The 19713-nt window shown below is 38.5% G+C and overlaps 1 protein-coding gene across 3 annotated transcripts in view; it reads right to left on the minus strand.

The window, feature by feature from the left end:
- POLA1 (DNA polymerase alpha 1, catalytic subunit) overlaps window positions 1–19713 on the minus strand; it is a 194358-nt gene that overhangs the window by 156450 nt on the left and 18195 nt on the right. For all 3 annotated transcript variants that reach the window (XR_002442148.1, XM_021408421.1, XM_021408428.1), the window contains exons 13-26: window positions 18847–18921; window positions 17653–17791; window positions 15111–15268; window positions 13167–13251; window positions 12196–12257; window positions 11382–11471; window positions 9640–9756; window positions 8663–8838; window positions 6813–6942; window positions 6348–6467; window positions 5132–5228; window positions 4465–4589; window positions 2532–2681; window positions 2182–2304 (exon numbers count right to left, since the gene is read on the minus strand). Coding sequence is in view for 2 of the 3 variants with exons in the window: in XM_021408421.1 (XP_021264096.1) it covers window positions 2182–2304; window positions 2532–2681; window positions 4465–4589; window positions 5132–5228; window positions 6348–6467; window positions 6813–6942; window positions 8663–8838; window positions 9640–9756; window positions 11382–11471; window positions 12196–12257; window positions 13167–13251; window positions 15111–15268; window positions 17653–17791; window positions 18847–18921 (1647 nt within the window). In the remaining variant the exon portion in view is untranslated. The remainder of the gene's footprint in view (window positions 1–2181; window positions 2305–2531; window positions 2682–4464; window positions 4590–5131; window positions 5229–6347; window positions 6468–6812; window positions 6943–8662; window positions 8839–9639; window positions 9757–11381; window positions 11472–12195; window positions 12258–13166; window positions 13252–15110; window positions 15269–17652; window positions 17792–18846; window positions 18922–19713) is intronic.

The raw sequence follows: 19713 nt of genomic DNA on the forward strand, positions 1-19713 counted from the left end.
TTTTTGTAACGGAATGCATACAATGTGTTTCATCAGAAACTATTATACTTCCACAGAAGCACAAAACTACTCAAGTTTTCAGAAGTTTGTTATCTCCACAGGATCCAGCGTACTAGGAAAAAAGATAACTGCAACTCTACAGGAGGTGCTCGACTAGACAGAAGAGATCTACTGAGACAGTAATGTCCCACTGATTTCAGCATTAGTGCTGTCAGATGCAGTCTGGCTCCTGCTTGCCTTTGTGGGAACCTCTGTGCTGTGCTCCCAGCACACCCATCTCATAGAGCTGCTTTTAGAACTCACCGGGGACAACACACTTTCAGGCAATGCTGTGCCGACATATTAAGTTCTTCCCCAAACCCCGACCAACTACAAAATTGTAGATGCAGATGTGTGGTAAAGCCTTGCAGAATGCAATGTTAGGTCTAGCACCACCAAAACTTAAGAGGTATGAAATCCCTCAGAACCAAAAAAATTAACTAAGTAAAATAAAGTGTCTCAAATGTTCCCTAGTGCATATTCTGTCAACTATTTCTGATTTTCCTCACCACACAGTAACCCCTTTTACCATTACTGTGGAACATCCACATTGGATGGGGCCACGAGCAACCTGTCTACTGGAAGGCATTCCTGCCCATGGCAGGATTTTAGAACTAGACGACCATTAATGTCCCTTCCAACCCAAAACATTCTGTGATTCTATAATTCTGTGATGCAGAAACACCAGAACTGGATGCACTATTACCCCATAACTGGTAAGCCACAGACAACCAAGAATAAAGAGTATGTGCTACTAAGAAGTAATTTTCCATCTGAACAGAGAAGCAAAAGGCTCCAGTATCTATATAACACCTTGTTTGTGACAGGTGCTCAACATGACTAATGGAGAACAAAAAAAAAAATTAAAATTCAGAAAATGTAAACTATGAAATATGCAGCTACTCTTCATGCCAACCTTGTAGACAAATACAACAGAAACATCCCTCCTGCCAAAAAGATAAAATTTCCATATAGGAAATGTCAACATTAGAATTCACAAGGAAGCATAACTCATTTACAGTAATCAAAGCTGGAAATTATTTCCTTGTTAAATGCCTTTAGGGTTAAACATATAGGTTAAATAAATCCTGAAAGGACAGCAGATGTGAGGTTACCCCAGAGAACTGTTCAGATGGGAAAGCTCTAAAAAAATAAAGATGTGTTACTAGAAACACTACACCCATCAGCTGGGAGTCGTAAATGCACCTACAGCAAGGACAGCTGTACCCTTTAGTCACAAGAATCACATGCCTCCAAACACAGACATGAGCTCTTCCATCTCCGTGATCAACTACAAGATTGACCAGTCATTCTGTCAAATTCATCACCTGGACCTCTAAAGATTCCTGCTTGGCATTCTGTTTTATAAAGAACTAACAAGCAGTAGCATGAAGAAATTGTGTTTTAAGACACTGTGTATTTGTGATATCTTTTAGAACTGAAATGATTACTTTCTCTCCCCACCGATGGGGAGGTCTGCACTCAGCCACCATCATAATCAAAAGGAACAGCAGTTATGCCTATAAATTTAAAAGAATCTCTTAAAAACAGAATGTGTCCTCTTGAAGCTAAAGCAAATCTTCATTTTAAAGAACAAACAGGTTCTGAAAGTAAGGCCTTAATATATAATCCATTGGTACCACGGGATTAATTAGCGCTGCAATGAAATTCAGGGTTTCAGGCAACAACATACTAAGGCACAAGACAGACTGACCAAAGATAAGCTCATCCAAAGCTGATGCGTACCACTGAATCGAAGACTAATGCATTAAGCAGAACTGGAAACTCATGGAAAATATGCAAACAGTCCTGATTTTTCTTTCTTTTTTCTTTTCTTTTTTTTTTTTAAACCATAATCCAGTCTGATGAAACCAAAGCAATTTAACACACAGAAAAAAAGAAAAAAAAAATGGCTCAAGCCAGAGTTTCAACTTGTCTTAATTTGAGACATTTATCTCATTCTTTTTCAGACACCAATTTCCTCTTTTCTTCTCAAATGCAGTACGGGAAAAATTAAAACAACAGTTCTGAAACTAAAATCAGGTTTGAAAACAAGTGAAGACCACTATCCTGTTCAATGAAAAGTAGGTAGCTTAAATTAACTTTCAGGTACACGTGTTCACAATCCGTTTAATGACTTACCTCTCTCCCTTTATGCGTCACCAAAGCAGCCAAAGGCTTGGCATAGAATCTGCTGTAGGAAAATCCTAGGCAGCCATACATACTGTTAGCGGTGAGTTTCAAAGCTTTCTGTCTGATATCGTACTGAAAAGAAACATAACCAGCAAAAATGATACAACCAGAGCCAACAGAGAGCAGAACTTAATCTTCAAAATTACATTCACAGCCTTTTTTATAGCCTGCAGCAATGATGGGCTCCAAGAAAAGCACATTACAATCACTGCTCACTACTAATCATCCCTATTCTGCAAGGCTGATCATTGCACTTAAGGGGAGTGGGATGAAAATCAAAGGAGTTCCATAAAACACACCTGTAAATAAAGGTCAGGATTTAAGTCTGGCTGTTTCATTAACTGCTTAACTTGGCGCCTTCTCTCCACAAGTTTCCTGATTTCTTTAGGCAGAATTCCCATTTCCAGAGAAGGGTCCGGAAGCTCTGGAATTTCTTCCTCTTCTTCAACCTGTCAAATGATCATCAGTGCTTAACATTTGGGGCTTGAGAGTTAGGTTTTTTATGTGCTAAGTGAAATGCTTTGCTGGAGGAGGACAGTAAAAACAACACAGCTCGTATCTGCTCATATCTACTAGTGTGCAAGAGCACCCGAGCCCATGCCTGTTTACGACAACAGGCATGAAAGGGCTTTTTTTCTGCAGTATTTGACTGCATCACTTGGTCCCTACTGGGGCCAGGGACTAAGCCTGTCTCTGTCTGGAGGAAATCCAGCAGAAACATGGACTGGTAGCAGTGAGATACATTTTTTTTTTTAGTGTGTGTATAATATATACTTTTATATGTATATAAGTGTGTGAAAGAGATACAGTTGGTATGAGTAAAAGTACACACACAAGAATCCTTTCCCTGCTGAACACATGCTACTTTTTTTTTTTTTATTCTCTCCTAAGTATTTTTGGTGTTCTGAACTGTAAAATGGAGCACATGATCTGAGGAAATGATAATCTGAATACAGTAACTGACAAAACGGAAATCGACAGTAATAAAAGAATGAAAACCCCACCCCAAGCAACTCTAACACAGCAAAAGAACAACCCGACAGAAAGCACGCATTCTTCCTATTAGCATATGTGAAGAAATGATTGCTCAGCAAGTGCAAAGATATTTCAAGCGTAATGGAAGAGAGAGAAACACACAAAGAGTAACAGAGACCTTATAAGACTGCCACTCTAGTAAAGCAGATTAAAAAGGAACTTAACAAGAAATGACATTAAAGCTTGATTCGATACCATGCCACGAGAGACATCAAAATGAGTTGTTTCAATTTGAAGTACACTGAATAAAAGGATAAATTCACAGGAAGTTTGGAGAAATACAGTGAAAGAATTTCACACGCTTTTCCCCTCATTTCTGCTGTGGTGCTGATATTTTGTTATGAGACTATGTCTGATAACTACTTATGGACAACAAACACACTTATTCCAGCCAGTGAGCTGATCTCAGTTAAAAATAAAAGCCTCAGGTTTAACCTTTAGACCTGATAAGCTCACTGCCTCAGTTTACAGCACAGCTCCACCAACAACCGTGCCAGCACAGCTGAGGAAGGGAGCATAAGCAGCCATGGACAGGCCATGGCCAACACAGCTGCTGAGAAAACAGCACATAAAAGGACACCTTCAGGAGGTTCCTCAGTTGCATTTAATACAGCTTAACACTTTCTTAAATAGCGTGAATTTCAGCAAAGCTGGTCTTGCAGTTGGCACACCCAGAGTAGCGTTCCCTGACACGCACCCCCAAGACATATTCATGTAGCTGCCCTGGTGGCTAATAGAAGGTTGTTTTACCGCATTCCTCCCTCAAGCATGGAACTTGTATCTCCTTCACTAAGGTATGTTTGATGAATTCTACGGCAATATAACTTTAAGGAGCTTCTACCAAGGTACAAAGAAATTGGCCAGTGGGCTGAGAAACTGCTAGGAGGACATGGATCTGAAAAGGACCAACGGTGCCTGACTGAAAATCTTGTTTCCTGAGGATACCAAGTTAGATAGATTTTTATTTAGATGGGAGAGAACTTAGCAAGACACTAAAGTGGTATTACTGAAATGAAGATGGCATATATACTATACCTCAAATCAAAACTTACTATGATGCATCTTTAAACAAGGATCACTTTTTGTAAGTGTGAAAGGAAAAAAAATAAAGAAGTCAGACGGTGAAGAAGAGCAATTTCTTAAAAAGCTAATTCACAAAAAACACGCTGAAATTAAGGCGGTCGCAAGCGCACAAACCTCTGCCCTTTTCTGTGCTTCTGATGACAGTCGCTGCACTGTGGTAAAGCAGATGTTAAACTCCTGGATAATTGATGGGTACAAGCTATTGAAGTCGAGAAGCAAAATAAACTTGTCATAAAAACCTAAAACGGAGTTTAAAACAAAAGGTATGATTATTCAGTCTCACTGAGGACTTCATCCAACTTCAAAATTAATATGTAAGTGACAGCAATACATCGTATCTCTGTAGTATATTTCCGTACCACAAATCCCTTACAATAGCTGTTGAGATGTACCACTACCCATTGCAGACAGCTGTCAGAAGTGGAACGATCCAACTCTATTAACTCATCAGAGTTGAACAGATAGCTTCTGTGTTACTATAGGACACTTGTACAGTTTTCCCCACACAGAGGAGAAACTGAAAGAAAACTTACGTGTCCATTAGAAATGTATATACAGAAACATACGTCTGAATTCCTCTCAAGAGGAAAGCTAGAAAAAAAGTTTCCCAAGAGTCAGCAACTCCAAAACCTACGCTGGGAATTGTATTATCTTCAAAACGAAACAACAAACCGACAGCAAACTCCTGCAAGATACGTACATTGTCCATCGCAGTCTCTCTACATTAATATATCCTAACTGTCTCTAACTTCATAGAAGAAAGGAAATTGCCACAACTTACCGACTTTGGGATCCAAGACTAAGCCCCCAGCATACGCTGCTTTCTTTTTCCCTATCTTTGATTTATTTTGATCTTCAAAATCTTCATCTTCATCCACCTATATTTGACATTTTTAAGTCATTATCTAGTCTCCAAAATTTCTATACTGTTAGAGGAGTTATTTTTGGCAAATCAAATATGAAATTGAGTGTCACTGCATACACTTCCCTTTAAAATACACCCAAAACACTGTATTTTCATTATGACCTTTATTAAAGCTCTCTACATCTCAAAACAGCATTCAAGCCAACTTATATGGGAACAAATTGATCACAAGAGATTACCAAGACTTAAAGAACTGTCATCATTCATTATACTGCTACTCTGTATTTTCTTGCTGTTTGTAAAAGTAAACAGCAAGAAAAAAAACAAAAAAAAACACTCATGACCCACAAGAAGTATCGTTGCCAATTAAAATAAAAATATGTTTTTCTGGAATTAACATGGATGGGTTTTAATTAAGCAAATAAAAACAGTACTAGTGATTTAAACAGTATTTTGCTATTTGTTTCACTGTGGTAAGAACTTTTCTTTGAGGTGGTCGAAGCTACTATGAAACAATTAAAATTCAAGCACTGCTTTGATACAATAATACAAACAAAAGAGCTTATTGTTCTGAAATTTCCTACTGAATTTACTTAAGAAGCAAAAAATAGTGAAAGAAATGCATTCTGAAATTTTAATGCGCTTACTAATAAATATATAGATGTTTCTGTAAATGTTGCAATGGCATTATTCAGATAATTTTTTCTTAAACATCCTCGGATCTTTTACCCACGTTCTCAAATCATCCACCTTACAAATCATACTTGAAAAACTGTTTATCAATACAAGTTTTCCTTAACCATAGAGTAAGAGTCCATCCATTGATTAGTATAGTCTGTCTTCTGCAATATTTTCCTACAGCCAAGTATTTAGCTCATTTCAAACTGAAAGATGAACTGAGTTTCTACAGATTTGTGACACACTGAGAAAGGTAATACAATGCACCGTTAAACCACGCATTTCTCCACTGTCAACTCAGCAAAAACCTTTTTTGAATTAATCGTAAGTTGTAAAGTTAAGTTATATCTAAAACGGGCTGTGTTTGTGCTATGTTCTCAATGAGCAATAGTCAAAAGAATGCAATTGGTTTTTTTTAAATAAGAATTTTCCAAGAAAAATAAACTTAACCCACCAGCTTCTGTAGAGGCTTTTTAAAAACTTGTTTGTCTGGGACTATGTAGTCCTTTTCATAAAATGCATGAAGCAGCAAGAACTCATTACGTTCAGAACGTCCACCCATCATTGTCCTTGACTACAGAGAGGGAAAAAAAAAAAAGAATTGACAGCAAAGCATAGAAAACAGAAACTGATGAGCAAATATAGACTAAGAAATTTATTTCAACTATTACAAGTTCACCTAGCATTACTATTATGCTGTATCATTAGCACAGACAAAGCTCAAATGCAATCTCATTATGGAAGTTTTAGTACTTGACTAGATTATCAAACTCTCACTTGCTACAACAAAAAAATTTACAATATTGTATATTCCGAATTAGTGCTTATAACTGAAAATTAGCAATCAAATACACACAAAAAAAACAGCACTATCTTTGTGGAAGAAAAGAGAGGGGGGAAAAAAGTCATAAAAACGTACCATAACATTTCCAGAGATGTTTGTAATCTGAAGGGCTAGTGGCAGAACATTCAGCTCACACATGATCTGGAGAATGAACTTGGCATCAGTCCAGGTGTTTTCCAGCATGAACAGTAAGTGAGGAGAATCACTGGAAAAAGAAGTGGAACATCCTGCTAAAATAAATTCAGGCTTGCATTCTACACAGAACACACCTGGTACTTTTAAGACACCGGCACTGAATTACATAATAATTTTATTTTTTAATGAAAAATAACAAATAAAAATATATAGTTTGCATATCCTATTTGTGTATCTGAAGTCAGGTCTCACAAATCAATTTGCATTGCACATAGAATCATAGAATCACGAAGGCTAAAAAGATTAAAAGATCTCCAGGATGAACTAGTCCAACTGTCCACCTATCACCAACATTTCCCCACTAACCATGACTCTTTGTAACACACCTACACATTTCTTGAACCCCTCCAGGGACAGTGACTCCACCACCTCCCCGGGCAGCCTGTTCCAGTGCCTGACCATTCTTTCAGAGAATAAATTTTTCCTAGTATCCAACTTGAACCTCCCCTGGAACAACCTGAGACCATTCCCTCTCATCCTATCACTGTCACCTGGGAGAAGAGACCAACCCTCACCTTGATACAACCTCTTTTCAGGCAGTTGTAGAGAGCCATAAGGTCCCTCTGAGCCTCCTCTAGACTGAACAATCCCAGTTCCCTCAGCCACTCCTCATAACACTTGTGCTCCAGACCCCTCACAGCTTCTACGCCCTTCTCTGGACATGCTTCAGGGCCTCAGTGTGTTTCTTGTAGTGAGGGGCCCAAAACTGAATACAGCACTCGAGGTGCAGCCTCAGCAGTGCTGAGTACAGAGGGATGATCACCTCCCTGCTCCTGCCAGAAATACTATTTCTGATACAAGCCAGGATGCCTTTGGCCTTCTTGGCCACCTGGGCACACTGCTGGCTCTTGTTTAGCTGAGCATCAACCAACGCCCCCAGGTCCGTTTCCTCCACACAACCTTCCAGCCACTCTGCCCCAAGCCTGTAGCATTGCCTGGGGTTGTTGTGACTGAAGTGCAGGACCCGGCACTTGGTCTTGTTGAACTTCATCCTGCTGGCCTCAGCCCAGCAATCCAGCCTGTCCAAATCCCTCTGTAGGGCCTTCCTACTCCCACGCAGATCGACACTTCCTCCCAACTTGATATGATCTGCAAACTCACTAAGGGTGCACTCAATGCCCTCATCCAGGTCATCAATAAAAATACTGAACAGGACAGACTCCAATATTGACCCCTGGGGAACACCACTTGTGACTGGTCACCCACTGGATTTAATTCCATTCACCATCCCTCTCTGGGCCCAGCTCTCCGGCCAGTTCATTACCTAGCAAAGAGTATACTTGTCCAAGCCATGGGCTGCCAGCTTCTCTAGGAGAATGCTCTGGGAGACTTGGCTGAAATCTAGGTAGACTACACTGACAGCCTTTCCCTCATCCGCCAGGTGAGTCATCCAATCATATAAGGAGATCAGGTTGGTTAAGCAAGACCTGCCTTTCATGAACCCATGCTGGCTGGACCTGATCCCCCAGCTGTCCCGCACATGCCATGTGATCTCACTCAAGAGGATATGTTCTGTGACATTCCCTGGCACCAAGGTCACATAATAAGCCATCACCCACCAACAGCTTATCGTTATGGATATTTAAATTTATTTTATTCTACTAACACAAATACGTTAATTCAGTGTTTCCATGACCAATCAAATAAGCAAGCACAAAACCAAACAGTGGGAAACTCAATAGCACCTACACTTTCCACTGAAGGATTAAAAACACAAGTCAGCAACATACCTGTACATATTTTGAATTTCCTCTGGTAGAATTGTTACCCTCTCTGTTTTCAGAATCTGAAGGACCAGTTCAGACAAATGGTAACTCTTGCAGCGAATCAACTCTTTAGCTGAAATTTCTACATCACAGATCATCCGACCACATGCAGCATTCCTTTCACCAAACCCTCCTCGACCCTTCACCAAGTAGGGAGGAAAAAACCAAACACCGAAACAACAAACAAAATGAAACAACTGAATTTTAACAAAGAACATATACCCAAAATATATGCTTACAGAACTCAGTCAAGTCATCTACCAATCTACCACTGAAATGCTAACACCCTATATGAATCCATTACCAGTTAAATCTTAAACCCCTGTGAAAGTGGTATTTTTTTCTTAAACAATTTGAACAGTCCCAATGAGAATATGGGTGTGGATTTTTTTTTTTTTTGTCCAACAATATTTTTCTTGTAGCAACAACAGGACCAAAAGTCAAAGAACAAGCTACACAAAAATGCTCAGCTCAGCTTCTAGGAAGGACAGAAACAAACCGGAAAATAGTCAGGCACTGTACTTTAATATTCTGAGCCTCATATATTGTCCTCTGAAGAAAAACATGCTAAGAACTACAGAATTATTAACCTAGCAGTTCTCAGTGGGATGATTCACCAATCAATCCAAATTACATTTTCTCATTTTACAGTTATAGCAGACAAAGACAGCTACAGTAAAGACTATTGCAATTAATCTGTCATTACCATCATTGACTTGAAATCTGTAAACTAAATTAGCCTAACTTGAAAATTAGTTTAGCTTATTACTGTAATAAAAGTCATATAAACACTCATCACTTCTGATCTGGGACACGTGAAATCTAGCATGACCAACAGTCAAAATACATCAGTGTCACATTTACAATTCCTCATCAAAATTAATTCATTTTTAATCATATGCAACATAAAGGGTCTTAAAAGACTTGAGTAATCTTCTTACCCCAAGCTTTGGCATATTGGACCTCCTCAGTCGACCTATCTTGGACCAGTGAGGGACTTTGCACACATTAATTCTTTGAAGCAGCACTTCCAGATCAAATCCATAAATATTATGACCCTTGCAGCAGAAAAAATAACAAAAAAAGGTTACCACAAATGCAAATTGAAAGACTTACTTTCACACAGTTGGTATTCCTTTGCCCTTTGTGATTTTTTCATCTAATTGATGGCATTATCTCCCTCACGGAAAGCACTTTCTATGAGAATGTTCATCAACAGTACTCATTAGTCTTACACTAACAATGCTGTTCGGCAGAATACCAAAAACAGCTCTGTAACTGGCTCGTAACACACAATTCAGCTTTATACTTTGATAACAAAGATGAAGATTTACAACTTTCTAGAAAAAAAATTATATTCCTCATACAGCATATTAAGTTAGCTACGAGCAATTCCTTTTCTCTCTATTCTTATTGACATCAGAAGCCCAAACTGACATCAAAATAATGTTATTTTAATTTATTTCCCTTGATACTGCGGTTAGGCATTGTTAAACCCAGACAGGAAGATCTGTCATCCAATGTCTTCATACTAGACTATTCCAGCAATATTTTTCAAGTTTAAGCAGTGCTAAGGATATCTATAGCACCGGCCCGTAACCTTTGCAGTAGGCAAAATACTACCCTGCTGAACAAGAGTCTATGTGGAGTGGACCAGTCAATCACCTGAAAGTGCAGGTTCACCATTTCAGACACATCTGCATAGTATGATCACAGTGTAACATGAGAACCTCCTTAAAATCAACAGACGCTCTACAGCTGTAGTTGAGTGGCCCTCTACCTATACTGCCATTTCTTGTTTTTCAACAGCGCTAATTAAACCACATGCAAATCAAACTACACCAACGCTGTTCTGCTGTTCTTAGGCTTAGAGCTCTCACATCTCCACAACTGGCAACCCAAATCTAAAAAGACTGGCTGCAGCCTTTCCACTGATCCCTGCCACCACCACCTAGAAGCTAGGCTTGCAGAGGGAACACTGGATACCAGCCGCAGTGAGCTGATCACCTCAGGAATCTGACTGCTCACTTCCTCCTATGCTCAACACTTGTTCTAGTTATTTGTACATACCTACAGGAGAGTATAAAAACATATATAACCAGCCTCAGATTACTTCAAACTGTCTTCAGAATTTCATTAAAAATGTATGCTATCTAAACTTCACAAAAGTAAAAAATGAGTAATTACAATAAAACCTCAGTTGCTAATACAGTAGAAAACAAAACAATGCACATTACAAAGCTTTGCTTAGACCCCAAGGATTTGTACAAGTCATCATTTTGATTCACAGTATAACACAATATAAATGGTGATACAAATTATAAGAGCATATAAACTGAAACAGACTCAGTATACAAAGTGCTCCCACTTTTCTAGAAAATCATGAGGGTTTTGTTTTGCATGGTCTTTCTGAGTTAAGAAAAAAAATACTTATTTCAAATACTACCGAAATACTACCTATTTCAGATATTATGGAAAATAACAGGATGTATAAAATGCTTTCAGGGAAAATTCTGTATCATCTTTGTACCAAAGTACACTTGCTGTCTTATAAGCAAATTCAATTCATAAGGCATTCTAAGACAAACAAAAAAAGAAACTAGAAGGAGACAAAGCAAAAAGAAAAAACTGAACAACTGACAATGGACTTTAATTTAACTCTCAAAGTCTCAGAACTACTCACCACAACAACATCTGGGTCAATTTTGTGAATCTTGGCGAGGAAAAATCCTAGCAGTGTTCTCTCTGTTGCAGCAATTTCTATTTTAGCATTCTAAAAGGAGCAAGAGAGCACCTGATTTCAATGACCCAATAAGTTTAAAATGGAAACATCTCCTTTCCCCTGCTAGTTACAAGACAATAATAAAGCACCACGGAGTTCTCCCTTTCCTTCTATAATTCAAGGCTTTTTGTTCTCACTCACGTAGACATAGAAAGCTTTTCTCAGAGGCTTTTTTTCCATTTTGCTTTTGTATACAGGTGTCTAGTGATATTTTAAGAGCCTCCTAGAATCAAGCACACCAGGAAAATGCTCCATGTGCATCCTTCATTCACAGGCTTAAGATCACACAAAAAAGAGGAAAAACAAAAATAGGTTACTTTATTATTCTGCCAACCCTCCAAATGCCCTTTAGAATAGGTACATTTTGACAGACTTTACTATCTAAGGAAAGAAGAAAAAAATTCCTAGTTTATTATGAGAACGTACTTGTGTATAATGAAAATTAATCACCATTTTAAGCCTCTTTGCAAAACATTTTGAACTCTTTTGCCTAAACACCCCACCTACCTTATACACACTACTAACAGTAGTACTGAACCACGTAAAGCATACACCTCTGTTTACAGCAACACAAAATAAATACAAGATTTAGGTTTGTGGAGTGGGAAACTAATGAAATAATCATGCCATTCCTTCGCACATTTCTCCTACACGACTCATCCAAATCAACACGATGTTCATATTTTAAGAGGCACTACCAACCAAATGAAATTACCTTCTTTTTAATAGCTTCTTTGAAGTCATAAGGAAAAATGCAATCATTCGGTTTGGAAACAGCTGCAAAATAAATTATATTTGCTCTTATGTACACGTTCTTAACGTTCCTTCCATAAGCATCCATCTACAACAAAAGGAGCTAAGGAAAACTAACTTGTCATTCCAGAAAGCTAGCCTTATGCGAATACTTGCCTCTAATGCCAGATGTTTAAAAACACAAAATTGTTTAGTAAAAGTCATGGCTACCAGATGACAACAGCTACCTTTCAAGAAGATCCTATGCAAAATGTCTTGTTTAACTCCTCATCTGCCATTGATCTTGCTAGCATGATAAACTGACAAAACACGAACCCAGAATCACCTCATCTAGATTTTCTCTGCAAGAACTAACCAAACAATCCAGTTTTTTCAAAAGACAATTTAATCACTTTTGAATTTGGGGTAGACCTTACATGTACGTCTGTCTTTAAGATAACTGAACAATGATCAAAGTATTAAATAATTCTAGTCAGTTAGCTGTGTACTAGGTTATCAATGGAGAATACAATTATGGTTCACAGCTTCCTAAGAAATCTCTCTCACAAGCATTCAGAACTCTTTATTACTATCATCTGGGGTCCAAGTCTCAAAATTTAGCTGACTCCACTGCAGGAAGAAAATTTCAATAACTTCTGTTTCATTTTTTATTTTTCAAGTTCTATTGAGAAGAACTGAACTGAAAAATAACTAAGTGATAGTAAAACGGTCTAAACTAATGGGTGAAAATCATAATATGAGATAACAAAGGAATTAAAACTAACAACAAATACAGAAAACAACATAAAGCAAGGTTACATCATGTAACTTCAAGCTTCAGTATTTTCAAATAAGGAGAAAAGCCTGACAGTCAAATTAGTCATTTGACAGAACGAAGTTCAAAGAAACAAGCAACAACAGAAGACACCTTCACAACCTGTTCCAAGTACGTACCACAGAAGTGTGTCTGAAAAGGAGGCTGAGGTGGAGCTTTATCCAAAGGAAATTTCTGATGAATCAGAGCTGCCATAGCCACAATCTAGACCAAGGATGTACAAAAGACACACGAACATACAAACAATTACTATCAATATCCATATCCTCCAACTCCCACCAATTCCTTTTTTGTTTCATTATCTATTTTCTCTTGCTTCCACAAACAAAAAAAAATATATACTTTAACGTGAACTTAAATTTAAGAGTTAAGAATTGATCTTAAGTAAAATAAAATGTAACTTACTAGTAAATGATCATCTTAGAATTTGGAGACGCAAAATTTTGGAAAACCCTGTTTTTTTCAAGTTCTGTCTGAACAAGACTAGTAATTTAAGCGATAACCTATGAGGTGTATAAGGGATGAGCACGGCAAGACATGCAGAAGCCTTCTCCCAGGAAGAGCTTCCCCTCTTCCAGACAAGAGGTTTTAGTGTTTAGAAGTTATTGCTCTGCTGATTCTTCTGCTTGTTCTGCTGACAGAAGTCCTTTCTCCCCACATTGGTCAAGAAAACCCAATAGAAGACCAGTCAGACAGGATTTAGAGACATTTTGGCAGAGTCCTTCTAGAACCTGGCTTATGTCTCATTATGTTGACTTTAATTTGATCAAGAGGACTAATTCTTCTTTACAAATTTGTCAGTCTTGTCTTTACTCCACTCTGTAAGCCACAGACAACTATCCTATAAAGTGAGTACTAAAATCTCTTCCTAAGTTAGGGAGGCTGAAGTTAAAAAACAGATAAGCATGTCTAATTGCACTCTGTGGTCTGCAGTCCACAACTGAGGATGGCCACCCACACCTCTCTGACTCTGACCTCTAAGATCATCTAGTCCAACCATCAACCCATCACCACCATGACTACTAACCATGCCACTCAGTGCTACAGCTACACATTTCTTGAATGCCTTCAGGAACAGCGACTCCACCACCTCCCTGGGCAGCCTGTTCCAATGCGTGACCACTCCTCTGAGAAGAAATTTTTCCTAATATCCAACCTGAACCCCCAGGCCATTCCCTCTCACCACATTGCTGTTACCTGGGAGAAGAGATTGACCGCACCTCACCTCAACCTCCCTTCAGTCAGCTGTAGAGAGCGATACGGTCTCCCCTGAGCCTCCTCTTCTCCAGACTGAACAATCCCAGTTCCCTCAGCTAATTGCCATAAGACGTGTGCTCCAGACCCTTCATCAGCTTCACTGCCCTTCTCTGGACACACTCCAAGGCCTTGATGTCTTGTACTAAGGGGCCCAAAACTGAACACAGTCCTTGAGGTGTGGACTCACCAGAGCTGAGTACAGAGAGACAATCGTCTCCGTGCTCCTGCTGGCTACACCAGTTCTTATACAAGCCAGGATGTCACTGGCCTTCTTGGCCAGCTGGGCACACTGCTGACTCATGTTCAACCAGAACCCCCAAATCTTTTTCCACTGCTCAGCTTTTCGGCCACTATGCCCCAAATCTGTAATGTTGCATCGAGTTTGTGGTCGAAGTGCAGAACCCAGCACTTGGTCTTGCTGAAGCTCATACAATTGGCCTCGCCCCAGTGATTCAGTTTATAGTAGGAGTTATAAGATTTTGATCAGATTCTCGTTCTACTTGAAGAAAAAAAACAGTCATTTTACCTGGGACATGCAACACTGAATTAAAAAATAAATAAATATGTAGGAGCTGCTGTCACAATGAATTATAACCAAAAAGCCCCAATGAACCCATTGAGTCTGACTTACGCTGATATTAGTAAATGTTTCTTTGAAATGTTGGCTGCACAGAAAAGTTATTCAGTAATAAACATATTTAGGCATTTTATTAATTGAAGTTTTTCCAAGCCTTTAGAAAAATCTTAACGCAGAACAAACACAGAACAAAACAACACAAAACCAAAATCAAGTGCAGATTACTTACCTCATTCTGGTGAGTCTTTGGGTTTTGAATGGTCTTCATGCTGAGGGACATTACCACAAGAGGAGGAGGAGGAAGAAGATCTTTAACCACATTCACCAAGCCAGGCTTCATGGCCACTGCCTCTATCTTGCACCAGCTGACTGACTGATTTGAGGGCTCTGAGGAAACAACGTGAACCACCTTCACTATTCTGGGAATCACAGGTAAGAAATCTCAAACAGTACCATCAAAAAGAGTACGTCCCTTTAATGTTTTGCCCTTGTGGGCAACATTCAGATTAAACCTGACAACATTTTGGTAACTCTCAAGACTCATTTACCAGAAGCCTAATCACACCAGGGGCTCTTTTGCACACACACATTTAAAAAAAAAAAAAAAAAAAAGAGAAGGAGGATTTTTATCTAGGCCAGGAAGATTTCTTGTGTTTCTTGTTAACAGCCTAGAAGTCCCACCTCTACTACATTCCCAGTTCACAAATCACAGTTACACGTCTGAAATTGAGGCAGACAAACTGAGATGTGGATTAATTTCCCCCAGAGACAGAGGACAAGAAAAGAAAATGTAAACTACCCATTATCATTTGAATATTTTCAAAGTATAATTCTTCATTAAAAAAAAAAAAGGCTCATTCCCAAAAGATGCTGATATGCTGATAAGCTAACTCACCACAGGCAGGTACAATGAAGCTGAGGCTACAGGCTACACTCTTTAGGGACTAATGTTTTGAGGACAGGTGTTGGTAAACTTGGCTATCTTACTCCCCACAAGCTATCTGACGCCTCTCTGGAAACCAACACATGTTACCTTCTCTCATCATTCTTGCTCTAAATGCAAATACATGACTGACCATAATATTTCAGTTGAAAAAAAAAAAAACACCTGATGATCTCTCAAAACGAGATTGGCAACCGGCTACTTAACAACTTCTTAATTTAATTTCCAATTTCTTACACCTAGAGCTTCAACTAGCATGCTACAGAACAGTGGTCTCCAAGGTGGGACGCATGCACTGCAAGGGGCACGTAAGACAATCACCTGGGGTTCAGGAAGAAAAAATTTTTGTACCATTAATAAAATAATTTTTAGAAATTGCTTATTTAACACACCTCATCCTTTTTTTAATTTTTATTTTGGTGAATATTTTATACTTAGTCAAGTATACTTCCTATCCTGAGACTCACCATAGGAAGTATGGAAGGGAAGGTACAAGAAAGGAAGAACTGTCTAATAAACTAGATTAAAGAAAAAAAAAACTTGGCTTTGGAACAGAAAATCCTGTGCAATGACTACAAAAATTTATATAAACATAACTAGCTAAAGACTCAATTTTCAGTAGAGTAGGCATGCCACCATTTTGAAATGAGCAGTTCTGATATGAAGATATGGACCCTCTCTGGAACCTGAAGGCTGTAACACAGATACAGGAATGGATAAAGAATTTCCAAACTTCCTTAATTTACCATTTAATTCTGGAGTGAGATTAGTTTCTGATTCCAGCAACATACTCTAAGGAGAGATAATGCTCATCAACATTAGGTAAAATGGAACGGTTATTGACTGAACTGTTAGTTTCATTACCATGACATTTGCTACATGGAACAGCTTTGGCCTCTTTTCAGATGGAGAAAGAAAACGCCAAAGAAATATTTAGTCAATTCTTAGGCAAAGAACACAGGTGAAAAGCTATTCTTAGGCCTTTAAGCTCAGTGCCAGGAAGTACTTGCCAAGTACTTGCTTGCCAAGGCCTGGTGGAAAAGTCATCAGAGCTAATTTGTCCTTTGGTAGTCAAGAATTTGTTGTGTCCATTCCAGCTCAAAACCCTTACTGGTATCAGCTTCATCAGTTTCTGAGCAAGGTGCTAAAGAAAATTGTTCTATCAGAATTCAAAATTGTCAACACTATATTTGAAGTGCCTCAAAAAGATTCCAAGAAAACCTATAGATTTTGTCAAGCATGATTAGCACCCCTATGTTTTTGGGAATACACAGCACACATTGAATGAAGAGCTCTAACCAAGCCGAAGTCAGGCTGCACAACTATCTGTGAGAGGCACGTGCCACTCAAGAGGAAAAAAGGATTTCAAGCAAAAAGGCTCCACATCACAAAAAATTTTCAAGCTCCACACCAGAAGTTCTAAAGTGCAAGAGAAAAAAACCTAATATCTACACAAAAAATAAGACATGTAATCAGTAGTTTGTGCTTAAAAAAAGATAATACTTTTCTTTCCTGGAAATGTAAGTAATTTTAGCTAGCTCAGTATACACTGCTTCACGGTATGTACCAAAGTGCTGGGGACTGCACCATTCCCTTTCACTGCCACTCAAAGTTATAATCTGATCTGCCACGTGCAACTTCACATGGACAGAGGTTTCAAACAAAAAGCTACAATTTGTACTAGATAATGAAAATTGCCTAGATAAATTACAAAATTAATTTGTAAAATGAGAATTTATCAGTAGAAATTAAATTTTTCCTCCTCCCTAGAATCCCCAGTTATGCAAGTTTTTCAACAAACAAGCACTCCAGATGCAAAGCACCATACGTGGATTTTTGATTTCCAGCCAGCACGGTCCTTTGATCTTTCTACTCATCAAGAGAAGCTCCAAGCTGGAAGTGTTAGTTCCAAATGCATGTGAAAATGTTTCTCCATTCAGATCTTGGGGAAGACGAGGGTATTCAGCCTAACAAGTAACAAAAAGCAGCAAGTCATTTCACACCACAGAAGTTTTCATGTTGACACACTATATTCAGAGAGAACCTTAAAGGAACTACGGAGTACCTGAAATCACTGTAATTTCCCCTCAAGCACAGCCTTTACTTGTAATATCTTACAGTACTGACACTACTTAAATCACTACAAAACTACTTAAAATCAGGACACTAGTACAATACAATGAAGCAAAAGTTCTTCATCCTCACTGGATGCAAGAGAAATATTATCACCAGCCAAGACTACAGCAGAGCTCAAAGTCCGTACAAAAACTGCCCAACTGTTGTACACTTAATTAGATACTTCCAGTCTTTGTATGATAGACAAAATTAAAGCTGGGTATTTTTGCACAGCTAAAGAAAGATCTGGGATAGCAGGCAAACCTCTATGGGATGCTGATTTAGCAACTAAAGCCTGTATCTGGATATGGATTCAAAGAAAAACATTTGAAGTTACTGAGAAATTTAAACCATCTTTCAGCACTTTAGGCCCTGACCCAGCACAGATAAAGGGCTGTTTGGCTGATTAGTTGATTTGGTGTCAAAACAAGGCAATATAAAAGTAATTTGGAATATACATGCAAAACAGACAAATTATAACTGGGCAGGAAGGTGGGAGGAATGTAGCAGTTGCAAGAAGTATTTCTCCCCCTTGTGATTTCTTTACACATATACAGCTAACTCTAACAAATCAACATGTTACATTTTTCCTAGTAAATAACTGTTTGGTTGGGACTAACAAGCATACAAATGGTAACAAAAAGAACAAGCAAACAAAAAAAAGCAGCTGCAAACTTAGGTGTTAATTAATCTCTGCATTTCGAGAATAGTGAGTTAACTACTCTACTCTTAAACAACAAAGTCAACAACAAGAAGATAACGAGCAACTATCTACACAATGCAACAAAGGTACACCCACTAGCTACAAAGGGCCAAATGTTATGATTTTTATTTTTACAGAAACATAAAAATTCCTAAGTAGGTAGGAAAGTAAGTTATGGTCTTTCATCAGATTAATTATACTTACCGAATACTTAACTTCTAAGTATTCAGACTTGGCTGGAACATCTGGGATCTCAAACGCATAGTATTTTTCCACTTTCTAAATAAAACAAAGATATTACTATTTCTTCTGTATCTTCACATTGAAAATTAATTCTGTCCCAAAAGAAAGGTAATGAAACAAAGGCCAACCAAAGCATAAAATCTCACATACCATGGGCTTGATCACATATTACCACTATTGCAACTCATTACAACCACCTAAATATAGTAAAACGGTTTTAATTTCTGTATTTAATCTTTCCAGATTTTCTTACCACAAACAGTTTGTACAGAATGAACTTACAAGTATACTGACCATTACAAACAAAAGCCATACAACATAACAGCTACGGAAACTCAGAAATATTTTGTACGTTCACAGACTGCAAAAACATTCTTAGAACTGGTGGTTGCAGACAATCACAAAAATCTTGAAATGGTTGAGGAGGAAAGGCATCTGCAGAGGTAGCCCAGCCCAATCCCCAGCTTAGAGATGGGTCAGCTAGCGTTGACTGCAAGGGCTATGCTCAGTCGGGCTTAGAGTGTCTCCAAGGCTGGAGACTTGCATAACCTCTCTGAGCAATGTGTGCCAGTTCTTGACCTCCATTACAGAAAGAAAAAGTGTTTTTCTTATGCTCTGAAGAAATTTCAAGTGTCTCACATTATACCTGCTGCTCTTGTCCTCTCAATGGGTACCAATTAGAAGTCTTATCACTGTCTACTTCCCCACCTTCCCTAGATATTTATACATAGCGGTGAGACCACTCTCTCCATCCCTTGCCCCTTCCCCAAGCAACCTCTAGTCCGGGCTGAGTAATGCCAACTCTCAGCCTCTCATGACAGACATCCC

This window comes from Numida meleagris, chromosome 1 (assembly GCF_002078875.1).
Source record: "Numida meleagris isolate 19003 breed g44 Domestic line chromosome 1, NumMel1.0, whole genome shotgun sequence".
Taxonomy (NCBI): domain Eukaryota; kingdom Metazoa; phylum Chordata; class Aves; order Galliformes; family Numididae; genus Numida; species Numida meleagris.